This window comes from Schistocerca piceifrons, chromosome 2, assembly GCF_021461385.2.
Source record: "Schistocerca piceifrons isolate TAMUIC-IGC-003096 chromosome 2, iqSchPice1.1, whole genome shotgun sequence".
NCBI classification, from domain to species: Eukaryota; Metazoa; Arthropoda; class Insecta; order Orthoptera; family Acrididae; genus Schistocerca; species Schistocerca piceifrons.
Window position 1 is genome coordinate 946,937,818 of NC_060139.1, and position 17,371 is coordinate 946,955,188.

General features: G+C 42.5%; 1 protein-coding gene across 2 annotated transcripts in view; it reads right to left on the reverse strand.

Annotated features, from left to right (window-relative positions):
• The window catches only part of LOC124772611 (disks large 1 tumor suppressor protein), a 921,529-nt gene extending 913,661 nt beyond the window's left edge, over positions 1–7,868 (reverse strand). For both annotated transcript variants that reach the window (XM_047249337.1, XM_047249335.1), the window contains exons 1-2: positions 7,743–7,868; positions 6,450–6,671 (exon numbers count right to left, since the gene is read on the reverse strand). In XM_047249337.1, coding sequence (XP_047105293.1) covers positions 6,450–6,524 — 75 coding nt within the window. In that variant the 5' untranslated portion in view covers positions 6,525–6,671; positions 7,743–7,868. The remainder of the gene's footprint in view (positions 1–6,449; positions 6,672–7,742) is intronic.
• Between the last annotated feature and the right edge of the window lie 9,503 nt (positions 7,869–17,371).

Here is a 17,371-nt window from a genome sequence, read left to right on the forward strand (position 1 = left end):
AGCGGACGTTGTATATAAAGGATTAATGTAAGGACGTGACAGACTGGCAAAAAGGGGCAGTCGTGTTAGGATGTGCCTGGATATGTGAAACGTGCAGGAATGGAAAATGAAAGAAGGCAAAATTAAAATCTGAATATTTTCAGTTCTGTAATTGTTTTAAAAAATAGAAGAACTGCCGATGAGAGTATAAACAGAACACATTTACTTTTGTATGACACTTAATGACTACAAACACGGTCATAAAATGCAACAAACTAAAAATCATTCGTTTTTGGTGGGGTAATTAGGAAACAACAAGCAACTGTTAAATGTCGTTAGCAACCGTATTACGATGTTCCCTGTAACAACCTTCGCTTCACCGAATTCGTGTTTGTCGAATACCTGACAGTTTCCAGCGTAGCATAAATGTGTCTGGAAAAAGTCTGCTACGTTTTCCGTGTAAATGGCAGAGCACTACTTCAAAAGATCGGCGACAGTTTGAGAACTGAGCTGCTGTTAATGTTATTACCACGAGCTCATACACAGCGTTTTGAATTCACTTTGAAACATACGGATCTCCTGCCTTCACAGCAGTGTCTTTAATTTATTAAGCCACAACTAACACGCATCATATCAAAGCAAAAGCGTATTTTGCCTTTAAAAAATCTGAACTGTAATTTGCATGTTTTCTTTTCTATTTCTGGGAGTCAAAAATTGCGTGAAATACGGTTGGTTGACGAAATCTTAACGCTTTCTCGGAGCATTTCTGGGCACGGCTAGATTTTATTTGTTGTGGTTTCGCACCACACTTTGTCGTTAGTGCAGAACAAAAATGAAAGCAGTGATTGCAAAGTCACTCGAATTACGCTGTTTGCTTTCGTTGTTTGTATTTTTTCGACCATACAGAGTTTTGGCGCGCGTTGTTCAACGTCGTTGTTCGGCGCGTCATCAATATTCACTCACAAGGGAACCTCCCCATCGCACCCCCCTCTCAGATTTAGTTATAAGTTGGCACAGTGGATAGGCCTTGAAAAACTGAACACAGATCAATCGAGAAAACAGGAAGAAGTTGTGTGGAACTATGAAAAAATAAGCAAAATATACAAACTGAGTAGTCCATGCGAAGATAGGCAACATCAAGGACAGTCTGAACGCAGGAGCGCCGTGGTCCCGCTGTTAGCGTGAGCAGCTGCGGAATCAGAGGTCCTTGCTTCAAGTCCTCCCTTGAGTGAAAAGTTTACTATATTTATTTTCGCAAAGTTATGATCTGTCCATTCGTTCATTGACGTCTCTGTTCACTGTAATAAGTTTAGTGTCTGTGTTTTGCGACCGCACCGCAAAACCGTGCGATTAGTAGACGATAGGACATGCCTCTCCAGTGGGAACCGAAAACATTTGATCGCAAGGTCATAGGTCAACCGATTCCTCCACACGAAAACGCGTCTGATATATTCTATACGACACTGGTGACGGCATGTGCGTCACATGACAGGAATATGTTGTCGACCCACCTAACCTGTACACTTGGCGAATGGGTAAAAAGATTCTTCTACATTGCCCGATTTAGGTTTTCTTGTGGATGTGAGCATTACTCCCAAAAAAGTGATGAAAACATAAGAGTTTGTCACATAAACTGCAACAAATGAGTCCAACAGTTTCACAGTCGCACACTTTTCCCTGTGCTCTGTCAAAACATATGTTTTTAACGTTTTCAAATTTTTCCGTGTGTAGACCGTCAAATCCTGCATATGTCCAAGCAAATCTGAACATGTCCTGGAATTTTGGAGAGCGAAGTTGATTATGTGTGAGTGTCTGAACTTTGATAATTGTCTGAAAATAAAAAAACAAAATTTTACACTCGAAGGAAGACTTGAACCAAGGACCTCTGGTTCCGCAGCTGCTCACGCTAACCACGAGACCACGGCGCTCCTAAGCTCACATTATCCTTGAAGTTGCATATCTTCGCATGGACTACTCAGTTTGTATATTTTGCTTATTTTTTTCATAGTTCCACACAACTTCTTCCTGTTTTCTCGATTGATCTGTGTTCAGTTTCTCAAGCCCTATCCACTGTGCCAACTTACAACTAAATCTGAGGGAGGTGCGATGAGGAGGTTCCCTTGTTAGTACTGGCACTGAAAATAATGATTGTGAGCTCACTCTGAATTTTACGTTAAGCGTTCGACTGGCTACAGCAAACGAAACAAATTTCTTTGCGAAATGTTTTGTACCAATGATGTAGTAAGTGTTCGGCGTCTCATCGAGGTCAGAGATATTAGTACAATCTCATATCAGTATACGAAACAGAAACGGCATGATGGAGCATCAAAGACCGGAAGAACAACAAATAATGGTTGCGTAACAAGGATCAGGTGGTTGGTCACTGTTAGGTCCAGTTTAGATCGCCATAAATAAGATATTTTTTTGCATATCCTAAGGATGTGAAACCAGCTATTGTTGCCAGTAAATGAACCCTGATGATGCCACTACTTCTTTATTCAAGTAGATCCACATCTGGCCTCACAAGGGCTGAGTGGGCCGCGTGCTAGACCTCCGTAACACAGGAAGGTCTGAGGTGGTGCTGCGAATCGAACACAGGTCCTTCCGCATCGCAGGCAGCAACGCTGACCATTCTTTTATTTGTTCTATCTGTTTCTTCTCATTTGGTTTGCGCGGATGTCGCACCTCTTAAAGATCATCGATGAAAACTTCACTTTTTTTCCCAGAAGATGGCTAGCTCCTTGACCAAACCGTGCCGGCTACATTCATCTACGAAGGGGGTCACAGAAAAAAACTTTGGTGGTATTTCGTGCGACTTCGCAAAGGAAAAAAGGCAGAAACGTTCAGACATGTTAAACAACTTCTTTCGCCACAAAGCGCACAATGTCAAAAAGTTGTCTAATTTATAATTCAAAGTGACGCTAACACCATCTACAATCCCTTATGACGTCCATGTTGGACTGTTGTCAGGAAATGCGACTGTTTGTGACACTAAAAGTGCAAATAAAAGAATTATCTGTCTCACACTCTTTTTATTTTATCCCACGACGCGTTTTGTGAGTTTACACTCTCATCTTCAGGCGGAACAAAGATATTATGTTACGTTTTTGCTAGTTGCATGCAGCCAGTTTTTGTTATGTAAGAGTACGAGGGGATGGAGATCTCTCCTGAACAGCATGTTGCAAGGCATTCAAGATATGCTCAATAATATTCATGTCTGGGGAGTTTGGTGGCCAGCGGAAGTGTTTAAACTCATAAGAGTGTTGCTGGAGCCACGCTGTAGCACTGGACGTGTGGGGGTGTCGCATTGTCCTGCTGGAATTGGCCAAGTCCGTCGGAATGCACAGCAGACATGAATGGATGCAAGTGATCAAACGAGATGCTTACGTACGTGTAACCTGTCAGAGTCGTATCTAGACGTATCAGGGGTCCCATATCACTACAACTGTACACGTCCCACACACTACAGAGCCTCGACCAGTTGGAACAGTCCCCTGCTGACATGCAGGGTCCATGGATTCATGAGGTTGTCTCCAAACGCAGGCAACATGTTTCCAGACATCAACTGTCCATTGTCGGTGTTGACGGACCCAGGCGAAGCGTAAAGCTTCGTTTCGTGTAGTCATTAAGGGTGCACGAATGGGCCTTCGGCTCCGAAAGCCTGCGTCGATGATGTTTCGTTGAACTGGTTCGCACGCTGACACTTGTTGATAGCCCAGCACTGAAATTTGCAGCAATTTGCGGAAGGGTTGAACTTCTGTAACTTCGGACAATTGTCTTTAATGGTCGTTGGTCCCGTTCCTACAGGATCTATTTTCAGCCGCAGCGATGTAGGAGATTTGATGTTTTACCGGATCCCTGATGTTCGCGGTACACTCGTGAAATGGTCATACGGGAAAAATCCCTACTTCATCGCTACCTCGGTTATGCCGTGTCCCATCGCTCCTGCGCCGACTATAACGCCACGTTCAAACTTACTTAAATATTGATAACCTGCCATTTTAGCAGCAGTAACCGATCTAACTACTGCGCCAGACATTGTCTTACACTGGTGTTGCCGACCGCATGTTTCTAATGCATCCTGTCCTAGAGTTCTGAGCAAATTTTTCGAATCCTCATCAAACAGGCATGCCACTAAGACTTCGTCGTAATTCAAATGGGGCAGAATGGAGGCGTTGGGCCCTGGAAATTCTCTTGGGTAAATATACAGAATCGGTTTCGAGGTGGACTTTATGCTGCCTCCTTGGTATATCTCGCGTGGGGCTCACGAGAATGAGATAACAGAGATACGGCGCTTATCTCACTCCATACGCGAATGAAGTAGGACCAGCAGCGGATAATATTGTTACGAGGTACCCTCCACCAAGCACAAGATCGCGGCGTACGTCTTTTGAGGATGTAAATGCCGGTGAAGGAACATTCGATTCCAGTAGAAGAAAAAAGTTATTGCCCATCATGGACAAAAATGGAATGCAAGAGTCATAACATGTGGCAGTTGTGTAGAACAAATAGGACGTACGTACGTCTGGAGATTCCTTACTACACCTCGCTGTTGCAAGAGGACGTTACACCATGACATTGACACAAATTTGTGAACAGAGAATTGGTACGTCAATGATGGTTTTGCGGAGCAAAAAAATGGACCGTTCACTGTTTCGATTTTGCTTCTCTTTTCACAGTTCAGACCACCGTCGTCCTGTTTTCATGCCTGATCTATGTTCAGTATTTGACGAGCTATCCACTGGGACAACATCTTACTATACTAAACCTGAGGGGAGGGGGCGGGGGGGGGTGCGATGAGAAGTTTCCCTTGTAAGAAGACACACACACACACACACACACACACACACACACACACACACACACACACTTAAAACCAAGACAACATATGTACTGCTAAAAACGAAATTCCCAATATATGCCTTGCCTCCGGAACATATTACACATGCAACCATAAACGAAATGAATAATAAATTACAATGTAACGACTGCATTGACATATTACAATCTGCTATACAATGAGCATTCCATCCCCTCCTTTGGCTCTCTTTGATTTTCAGGTTAAAACTCACTTTTTTGGTTCGTGTTTGTTTTCAGGTAAGCATGTTTTGGAAGATGATTCCGCCTTGAGCCGTTTTTTTTTTCACCCACACATGTTTCTGTAAAGTTTCACGATCACCTTCGGGTTCCTTTTGTTTACTTTACTATTGTTCATTTAGGTGTTTGGCGTCTGCATCGAAACGTTCACTGCACTGCACACGGCAGAAAACTACATGAACATGAACAACTGCATGCGGTATTAAGAAAATAAAGGGAAGTCAATAATAACACAACACATTTATTCTTTGACACTGTTTTGTTTTCGTAAATTGACGTCTTTGCATGTAAACATCCTTATGGCCGAATTATTTAGGTGTATGTGGTGCTCTACATAGTACCTTCAAAATTTTGAAAAGCGTTTTATCTTACTTATTATTCCCTGAAATATGAAAATCTTCAAAACAGTCAAGAGAGCAAGGGCTTTCGATGTAAGTACCGGTTATACAAATCTAACTCCGGTCTTATCTTAGACAGTCGTTTACGTTCGTTGTTGTGTCCAATTGCAGTATAGTAGTTCTCCTTACACAGTTTTTTTACGGTTGAGCACCATCATCCTAATGAACTTTCGCTACAACGAACAGCCAACATAGCATGGGCGCCATACGATAAACGCAATTATAAGCTTGAAAAGCTGTCTGCCGATAACTACGTCGAGTCGAAACCGGTAACGGTGCTATTTGCTGTTAATAAGTAACATTATTAACTATTATGATTGGTTACTGTTTTCACTATTGAGTAAGAAATAACCTCTCTGTCTGTACGAAAGGTTTGTCTAAAGAAACAAGTGATGACTGAACTTTGCTTAGCTTGCTTCTTTTGTTATGCAGTTTTTTAAATCTGGATCGGGGTACGTGTGACAACTCCGAAGCCTATCGCCGGCTATAAGACAGAACACTATCGCCGTGCCTGCAATACTCGCAGGTGCGCGAGGAGAGAAAGGAATGAAGATCGTTGGCCGGCACGGGCGTTGCGCCCTCTCTTTTCCCCACAAGAGGTTTGGCAACGGGGCGCGAAGCTGGTTCGCCGGCCTGCTAGAGTGGAACTGGCTTGCTGCAGCCAGCATAGCGGGAAAGGTGAAAGGGGGGGACCCGTCGGGCGACGCAGGAGGTGAATCAACGCCGCCAGGGGCAGACGAAAGCGAGACGATGCGAAGTAAAGCGAGGCGTGCTGCCGCGTGTGCAAACTTGGCGTGCAAAGTACTGCTTCAGCTGCTTGCCGCCCTACTGCAAAAGGACGGCGCCTATTTAACTCCTGCGCAAAACGCGAGGCTTGCGGAAGCTCGAATTGCTCCTGGCATCAGCTAACGGCGCACCAAACTGGGGCAGCGATTCGGCGTAAAGTGAGAGGCTGTTTTGTTTTCATGTTCTTACCGTGTCTAGGTTGAAGAGCGAAGACACCTTCTTCATGAAGCCATCCTGCTGGCGCTTTTTCCGGCGGCTCGTCATCGTTGTCTTGTCGCACAGTTACGACGCTGCTGTTGCCGAAGGTTAACAACACACGAATATTATTTCTAAACTGAGTGTAACGTTTCACTTTTTCGCCGCACTCATCACTTGTGTGCTACCGCGACGTCATTTGAGTCAACATCCGACCTAGAAAGGAAAACACATCTTACACAAAACCGGCTGTACTAAGAGACCCAGTAACCTATTGATCTTTAGAAATACCGTCACCGTTTTCTATCACTAGAGTGATGCCACAACTTAAAAGGGTATCCACCACCCAATCGAATCTGATTTGACTAGCTAAGATCAGCTCCTTTCCAGACGTGAAAATGTCATCGAAACTGCAACAACGACTTAAAACCCGTTTATAATTAAATTGGGAATCCGATATTTTAAGTTATAAGTAGGATACGGCAATGTAGCTGCTGTTAATGTACAAAGAAATAGCTTTTAGCGAACACTACGTGCCAGGAACACAACAACGAATTACTCTAGATCCGCTTTAGTTGACGCGAGCATCGGTGGCCGATGACATGAATGACAAAAATTATTGCCTGCGGGCCAACTTAAAAAAAAAATTAAAAATGAGAATATAGCTTCACCTTCTTGCGCACTGAAAATAGGCTGTATGAATACTAATGGTGTACAAAATCCAGTTTTCGCGACATGCAAATTACGGGAACAAATCTTTAAAGATCCACAGATATGACAGCATAACGTTACTCTAAATAACCGTTAATATTTTGAAATCGCTAATAATATTATTTGTAAACAAATCAACAGCTTCTGTTTTGACAGCACCATATGATAAAGTACTCTAACAGATCAAAGGTTGTTTGTATATAATCACTATGCCTGGATACCACACGAAATTATTGTCAGCTGCTTATAGAAAGTACAGTGAACGGTATTCTGATTCGTTAACGAGGGGTAATTTGACAAGTTACTGCAACGAAAGATGAAAAATCCCGCCGGAAGGAGAAACTGCGGTTGGTAACACTTATACATCCTCTTACGGAGCTCATACCTACAAAAAGTAGACGTCGAACTATACATTCAACATCCACCACGCATTTTAGACAAGCAGAGAAAAATACGGTGATGCTTTCATTCGGAAGCGATTCCAGACCTCTTAAATAGCAACAAGGTCACACACGGCAAACTCGAAAACACGCACACTTCACTCCAAACATTCACAAGACTATGTGTGATACATACACAGGTCACCGACTAAGTCAAAAAACGATAAAACACTTGCTGAAACACAACGGATCCACTCGTTTTGAACGCGACAGCTTCAACTGTTTAGAACATGGCCAACTACTTGTTGCTTACGTTGCTGGCTGCCGCTTTCGTCACAGGCCCGAAGCCGGCGCGTAGCTGTCTCCCGAAGTGCGACGGAAATACCCGAGCTCGCGCCGACGAGTTTCAGCTTCGCGCTACTCTCCAACCTAAAAACATTGTCTCGAAGATTAGTACAGCGGCGGCCAACAATACGATGGTGCCAACGAGACGTCTACAACAGATCAATGCACAACGAATACTGGAACGTGTTTTTCGTTGAGTTTTGTAGGGATTATTTTTCATAGCCTTTCGAAAGTACACACGTCCATGCTATCGGTGTGCACTGAGCTGATTCAGCTCAGTAGGCAATCTGAAAATTATCTGACTTGATGAGAAATTCTGTTTTAAGGAAATTATCTTGTTCATATAAGTGAGCCACGTTTCCCTGTAAGAATGGTTTATGTTACCTGAAAACCTGCAGGAATGATTTCTGGTATTCCGTACACCGTTAAAGCCCAACAATCATTAAATATGGTGTGCGGTTGCATCCTAGCGACTGTTGTTAACTTCGAAGACAAAAGTACGGTGTTTTCAAAAGGATCAAATCACAGCGCACATCGGGCACTTTCCTACTCCTCGCGTGAACAGACACTGTTCTGTTTAGTCAACGCGATCTATCTGGTAGCAATTACGGCTACTAAAATTTCCACCTATCGACTGTGTACACATTGGACCCGGGAAGGAAAATAAATTCGTTCGTTTCGAAAGAAAATATGCAGGCCAATTCAAAATGAAAATAGCGATTACAAACGACTATAACTGTTTAATACACAGTAATACGTCGATAAGAATCACAGAGAATGCAAAAGAAAGTTCAAAACTTCGAACTTCACAAGCGCAGTGATTTCGAAGGTTCGCACAGTTTTAAATAAACGCCTTCCAGACCTCTGGATATGTCGTGTTGGACATGACTGCTCTTGAGCAGCTAGATATTCGGACTTCGCAGTAACGGATTTCTTATTATGGGGCTATGTCAAAGACCTAAAGTCCTTCTATATGTGCCTTCTTCTTCGGAAAAAATATTACGTGAACCCAAAACGCGCGTTTCTAATACGCTCTCGTCAGTGGCTCCACATATGCCTCAGAATAGATTATCGCTTCGAGGTTGTTCGTGCGAGCAGGGATAGTCATACAGACACCTTCAAAGTACGAAAAATGATGTTGATGCTCTTCACGTAATCACACATGAAAAATGATGCTTGAAGTTTCTTTTAGGTTCTTTGTAATTTTTATCGATGTATCGCTATGCGTTAAATAGGTATGGCCGTTTGAAATCGCTATATCATTATTATAGTCGTATATTATACATGGAATTGCCCCCTGTTACTGCCATCAAATTGCAGTCACATCTGGAATTGTATTTATTCCCACCATTAACGACTACTCTTCACCAGTTTGTACAAAGGATTGCGCTCGCATTGGAAGTAAAGAAGTTATAATTTGTTCTCATAGTTAAAAAATGTAAAAAAGGTAAGTGTTATGTATAAAACTGACATATGATTTCTGTACTTACGTTGTTGCCAAAGCAATTCCATGCTGTTGTGAGTAAATCAAACAGTGTATGGAACATTTGATGCATGGTTACACAGTTCAAAAACGGCTTATGGTGCCATAGCGAGGAGTTGTAAACGTGGTTGTTCAACATTGCTTCATAAATATATGTCAAAAGCAAATTACACCGAAGCGCCAAAGAAACTGGTATAGGCATGTGTATTCAAGTACAGAAATATGTAAACAGGCAGAATACGGCGCTGCGGTCGGCAATGCCAATTTAAGACAACAAGTGTTTGGCGCAATTGTTAGATCCGTTACTGTTGCTACAGTGGCAGGTTATCAAGATTTAAGTGAGTCTGAACGTGGTGTTACAGTCGGCGCACGAGCGATGGGACACAGCATCCCCGAGATAGCAATGATGCGGGGATTTGTCCGTACGACCATTTCACGATTGTACCATGAATATCAGGAATCCGGTAAAAAATCAAATCTCCGACATCGCTGCGGCCGGAGAAAGATACTGCACGAACGGGACCAATGACGACTGAAGAGAATCGTTCAACGTGACAGAAGTGCAACACTTCCGCATGTTACTACGAATTTCATTGCTGGGCCATCAACAAATGTCAGCGCGCGAACCATTCAGCGAAACATCATCGATATGGGCTTTCGAAGCCGAAGGCCCACTCGTGTACCCTAAATGACGGCAAGACATAAAGTTTTGCGCCTCGCCTGGGCCCGTCAACAACGACGTTGGACTGTTGATGACTGCAAATATGTAGCCCGGTCGGGCGAGACTCGTTTCAAATTGTATCGATCGGATGTACGTGTACGGGTATGAAGACAACCTCCTGAATTCATGGACTTTGGATGTCAGCAGGGGCCTGTTCAAGCTGGTGGAGACTTTGTAATGGTGTGGGGCGTGTGCTTTGGAGTGATATGGGACTCCTGATACGTCTAGATGCGACTCTGACAGGTGAGCCGTATGTAAGCATCCTGTCTGATCACCTGCATCCATTCATGTCCATTGTGCACTCCGACGGACTTAAGCAATCCCAGCAGGCAATGCGACACCCCATACGCCCAGAATTGCTACAGAGTGGCTTCAGGAACACTTTTTTGAGTTTAAACACTTCCGCTGGCCACAAGACTCCCAAGACGTACATTATTGAGGGTAACTGGGATGCCTTGCAACGTACTGTTCAGAAGAGATCTCCACCCCCTTGTACTCTTAAGGATTTATGGACAGCCCTGCAGGTTTCATGGTGTCAGTTCCCTCCAACATTACTTCAGATATTAGTCGAGTCCATGCCGCGTCATGCTGCGGCACTTCTGTGTGCTAGCGGGGGCCCTGCACGATATTAGGCCTGTGTACCAGTTTTTTTGGCTCTTCAGTGTTGTTGTTACTTCCATTTCATATCGCTTCGGAGTTTACCTGTAATGTAATCGGATGCAGTCGTGTTCATTCTCAGGTATTGTACTTATGATTTATTGAACGTAGCAGCCATTCCATTGCCTAATGTGGCATGTGGCGTAAAGCACTGCAGAATAATATAAATCAAATAAAACAATTATCTGCGTCAAACACTATTTTTATTTCATCATGTTCAGCGTTTCGACAGTTTACACTCTCATCTTCAGGTGAAACAATGATATTATTTTACGTTTTTGCTTGTTGGATGAAGTCAGTCGTTCGTTGTGGTTTCATTTTGCTACAAAAAGGTATCACAGGCACTTGTTAGCCTAATTTGGCACTAAGATTATAAATGTTAAACGGTGATAGAGCTACTTATACGATTTTGTAGCAAAATGAAACCATAACAAACAACTGGCTGCATCCAACTAGCAAAAACGTAACATAATATCATTTTTCCGCCTCTCCGTCTCCTTGGCTTTTCAGGGTATGATAAGTAAATGAGTTTCTGCGGAATCGGTGTATTTGTATACCTAAATTGAACTATTCAAGACAGATAAATACATTCTCTTCATTTACTATCGATTTTTATTTGTTTTCGGTGCGTCACGTTTTGTGGTGTGGGAAACATCGGGACGATAGCAACTTTCGCGTGATCTACCACTACCACGAAGCAGTAGCTGCATGGAACTTGGATGATACGAAGCAAGAACAGCACAGATGCTAGCTGAAAGAAATACACAATGGGACGAACAGAAATGACACTTCTGTTCAAAGATCATAACAGCACTGCCGTCACCACGATTTATGGTGGTCTACATGACCTTACAAAAGACCTCGCATTATTCTTATTAGTGTGCGTAATCACCACGGACAGCAATGCGTACTCACATGCAGGACATAAGGTTGGTACGGAATTCTTGAGGTAGGGCGTCACATTTCTCTACCAGTGCACTACTGGGTGGTCGTTGGTGGATGTGGGCGCGCTGCAGTGAGTCTCCCCAGCGTATCCCGCACGTGCTTGATAGTGTTAAGTCGGGGGAACGGGCAGGCCAGTCAATTTGCGGAATATCCTGTCGTCCGAAGAGTTCCTCTATCTGGGTTGTTCGATTGTCATCCTTGAAAATGAAGCCCGGCAGAATGCACCTCCGAAAAGACAATGCCACAATAACGTTGTCCAGTGGGTGTACCGTGTTCAAAGATTTCGATGTTAGTAAGCTGACATGACATTGTCCTTCCCCACACCATAATACTTGGACCACCAAAACGATCATGTTCGGCAATGTTGATGGGTGCATTACGTGCTCCCACCAGGGTACGTCCAGCACTGTCAAACATGATCAGTTTAATGGTCCAGATGTTATGGTGTGGGGAAGCATGATGTGTCAGCTTTCTAACCTCCAAATCTTTTAAGACGTCCTACTCACCAGTCAACGTTATCGTAACACTGTACTGCTTCCTCAAGTGCGAGTTTTCAGAGGTGCATTCGGCCCATACTTCATTTTTGTGGCCGAGCAGTTCTAGGCGCTACAGTCTGGAACCGCGCGACCGCTGCGGTCGCAGGTTCGAATCCTGCCTCGGGCGTGGATGTGTGAGATGTCCTTAGGTTAGTTAGGTTTAAGTAGTTCTAAGTTCTAGGGGACTCATGATCTCAGATGTTAAGTCCCATAGTGCTCAGAGCCATTTGAACCATTTTTGAATCCCATGGAGTACTTATATGCACGAATCCACTCGGCGGATTAGTGTCGAATCACACCCCCTATTAAGAGCCATTTGCCGAGTTCTGTAACGTCCAAGGGACCATGAAGAATTGAGGCGACTTCAGCGTAATCAATATCTTCGATTAAAATTTTAATTTCTGTTCGTCTAACTGCGCATTTCTTTCAAATACTTACTGTACTATACCGTATGTATGGTCCGAAGTTTCATCGAGCTGTGCTACTTGGCGGTGACACATCATGCGAAAGTTATTTTCGTCCTTAAGTTTTGCACACCATTGTAGTAACAAATTAACAGTGCAGGAAACCACACCGAGCGAGGTGGCACAGTGGTTAGCACACTGGACTCGCATTCGGGAGGACGACGGTTCAATTCCGCGTCCGGCCACCCTGATTTAGGTTTTCCGTGATTTATCGCTCCAGGCAGATGCCGGGATGATTCCTTTGAAAGGGTACGGCCAGCTTCCTTCCCAGTCCTTCCATAATCCGATGAGACCTATGACCTCGCAGTTTGGTCTCTTCCCCCAAACAATCCCAACCCAGGAAACCACTGTCCCGCCGTCAGGAGAAGACGTCACACGAACGCTTGTCTTGCTGTACCAAATTGAAGCAAATACATAACTCAGGCACAATTCGTGAGTTTGTTATTATGTTCGTCACATTAAAATGTTCAAAATGTTGATCTTGAGCACTGCTACGCCATATAAAGCGATCAGGGGAGAAAACTGTAAGTTGAATGCAATCTGCATTTATCGTAGTAGAGGCCGGTGTTAGGCGGCATTTCAAATCTTAGTGAGACATCATGTGTTTCCTTGTGCACCTCTTGCTTTAATTTTCTCCAGAGAAAAAAGTTCAGAGGTGTGATGGGTGGTGAGCGGGCAGGCCCTTAGGTATTCCCGAACCACCGATCCAGCCATCTTTCTGTTCTGTCCAGGAGGCCTGTAATTAGCTGTAACGAGTGTGCGGAAGTCCGTCGTGTCAGTGAGACGTGGACTGTACTCTGTTCAGACCGACATCTTTCGATAACGACGGCGAAATAAAAAAAAGTGGTTATTTAGAGTCTCATCAATGAAATAGAAACCAGTGATACCTCGACAGGCAAAGATCGTTATTTACCGACTTCTCAGCGGGTGCTGATCACTGCTGTATTTTGTAAAGATTCATTTGCCCGTCGCTTGTTACCGATGTTTTATCCGTAAACAAAGTCTTGCATAAGAACTCCGCGTCACTTTGCTTTTTCCGTGGAAAAAATCTATCGGTTTAATTCTATGGCTAATAACAGTGAGTAATGCCTTGAAGTCGACCTTAAGAAGTAATTAATTCCTGATACCTCGCCAGACTCAGTGCTTATTTCTTTCGTTTTTCTGTCTTGCCACGTCTACACAACAACCTCCACTATGTTACGAACAGTCATTAAAATCGTGTACCATCTGATAGTGAGTCGCTAGGCGAGTTGAAACCGGTCATAGTATAATAAAAACTGAACCGTCACAAAAGGCGACTGGGTGCAGTTATTTCTGGAAATCTTCATTCATCACTGTCGCAGTGTTCTACACTCGTAATGGATAAAATTTTTAAACAAACACAATACCGTCTTCCAATTGATGCGTTCTGACGATAATGGACTTCAACGTCAATGACGCGTTTGGCTGAACCAAATCAGAAGATACAACTAAAGTTGAGCAAATTTATGAATATTTCATTAGACAGACACGCATTCACAAATAACTTATAACCACTAAAATAGAATCCAAAAAGAAAAATATTCTTTGGTTTCAAGAAAATCAGTAACTTAACAACAGTTTGTTAACTAAAATTTTTCCTTTGTTGACTGTTCAGAACAGCAACTCTCAAGACTTTTCCTTAAAAGTAAACAATTCCTGAAGTATGGCATAAAAGAATACTTACACCCTTCAAAACTGCAATACTCGAGTTAAATATTCTATTAGCTTAAAAAGACAGACGATAATAACCTTGATAATTACTTGTTAATTAGCGTCAACGACGAACTGGTTAAACCACATTTCTTCACGCATCACATTCTGTTAGTGTGTAGTTAAACCGGCACAATATCGGGGGGGGGGGGGGGTTACTTTATGTTCACCTCCCGAAAATATTGTAATCCAGTCAGTTTTTTTATATTTTAAAATTCTGAAAAAAATATTTACTGCTCTTAATGAATTCTTCTGTCAGATTACAGAAACGTTTTAAATATTTTAGTTAAACTTAACGCAAAAATGTAAGTCTCAGTGGTAGATGTCACTTTTCCCGATCAATGTCATATTCAGCATTTTCGGGTACAAGAACATATTTATCAGTACCTCTCTAAAAGACAATTAACGAAATTTCCACTTAATTTTTTTTTCTTGCAGTAATAGTACATTTGGTAATACATGTTATTGAAAGTGTCTTGATACTGCTAAGAGTGTGCTAAACGATATTTTCATGTTAGGTTCTGGAACCAGCTTACACATCAGCATTCCTTAAAAAAGTGCGTTGTGAATGTAAGTCAACAACAATTAACGAATTTCCCCTTTTCTTAGTTTTATAGGGGAGGGCATGACACCACCCCCCCCCCGGTAATGTGCGTCATAGAAAACGCGTTGGTATTCTAGGATTAATAATATTTTCTTATTTTCTTAGCTCTGCAGATGACGAAGAAATTGAAGAAATGTATGATGAGATAAAAGAAATTATTCCGATAGTGAAGGGAGACGGAAATTTAATAGTTATGGGTGACTGGAATTCGATAGTAGGAAAAGGAAGAGAAGGAAACATAGTAGGTGAATATGGATTGGGCTTAAGAAATGAAAGAGGAAGCCGCCTGGTGGAATTATGCACAGAGCACAGCTTAATCATAGCTAACACTTGGTTCAAGAATCATAAAAGAAGGTTGTATACATGGAAGAAGCCTGGAGATACTGACAGGTTTCAGATAGATTATATAATGGTAAGACAGAGATTTAGGAACCAGGTTTTAAATTGTAAGACATTTCCAGGGGCAGATGTGGACTCTGACCACAATCTATTGGTTATGAACTGCAGATTAATTAAAACTGAAGAAACTGCAAAAAGGTGGGAATCTAAGGAGATGGGACCTGGATAAACTGACTAAGCCAGAGGTTGTACAGAGTTTTAGGCAGAGCGTAAGGGAACAATTGACAAGAATGGGGGAAAGAAATACAGTAGAAGAAGAATGGGTAGCTTTGAGGGATGAAGTAGTGAAGACACCAGAGGATCAAGTAGGTAAAAAGACGAGGGCTAGTAGAAATCCTTGGGTGACAGAATAAATATTGAATTTAATTGACGAAAGGAGAAAATATAAAAATGCAGTAAATGCACCAGGCAAAAAGGAATACAAACGTCTCAAAAATGAGATCGACAGGAAGTGCAAAATGGCTAAGCAGGCATGGCTAGAGGACAAATGTAAGGATGTAGAGGCTTATCTCACGAGGGGTAAGATAGATACTGCCTACAGGAAAATTAAAGAGACCTTTGGAGAAAAGAGAGCCACTTGTATGAATATCAAGAGCTCAGATGGAAACCCAGTTCTAAGCAAAGAAGGGAAAGCAGAAAGGTGGAAGGAGTATATAGAGGGTCTATACAAGGGCGATGTACTTGAGGGCAATGTTATAGAAATGGAAGAGGATGTAGATGAAGATGAAATGGGAGATATCATACTGCGTGAAGAGTTTGATAGAGCACTGAAAGACGTAAGTCGAAACAAGGCCCCGGGAGTAGACAACATTCCATTAGAACTACTGACAGCCTTAGGAGAGCCAGTCCTAACAAAACTCTACCATCTGGTGATGAAAATGTATGAGACAGGCGAAATACCCTCAGACTTCAAGAAGAATATAATAATTCCAATACCAAAGAAAGCAGGTGTTGACAGATGTGAAAATTACCGAATTATCAGTTTAATAAGTCACGGCTGCAGAATACTAACGCGAATTCTTTACAGACGAATGGAAAAACTGGTAGAAGCCGACCTCGAGGAAGATCAGTTTGGATTCCGTATAAATATGGGAACACGTGAGGCAATACTGACCCTATGACTTATTTTAGAAGCTAGATTAAGAAAAGGTAAACCTACGTTTCTAGCATTTGTAGACTTAGAGAAAGCTTTTGACAATGTTGACTGGAATACTCTCTTTCAAATTCTGAAGGTGGCAGGTGTAAAATACAGAGAGCGAAAGGCCATTTACAATTTGTACAGAAACCAGATGGCAGTTGTAAGAGTCGAGGGGCATGAAAGGGAAGCAGTGGTTGGGAAGGGAGTGAGACAGGGTTGTAGCCTCTCCCCGATGTTGTTCAATCTGTATATTGAGCAACCAGTAAAGGAAACAAAAGAAAAATTCGGAGTAGGTATTAAAATCCATGGAGAAGAAAAAAAACCTTGAGGTTCGTCGATGACACTAATTCTGTCAGAGACAGCAAAGGACTTGGAAGAGTAGTTGAACGGAATGGACAGTGTCTTGAAAGGAGGATATAAGATGAACATCAACAAAAGCAAAACGAGGATAATGGAATGTAGTCGAATTAAGTCTGGTGACGCTGAGGGAATCAGATTGGGAAATGAGACACTTGAAGTAGTAAAGGAGTTTTGCTATTTGGGGAGCAAAATAACTGATGATGGTCGAAGTAGAGAGGATATAAAATGCAGACTGGCAATGGGAAGGAAAGCGTTTCTGAAGAAGAGAAATTTGTTAACATCAAGTATAGATTTAAGCGTCAGGAAGTCGTTTCTGAAAGTATTTGTATGGAGTGTAGCCATATATGGAAGTGAAACATGGACAATAAATAGTTTGGACAAGAAGAGAATAGAAGCTTTCGAAATGCGGTGCTACAGAAGAATGCTGAAGATTAGATGGATA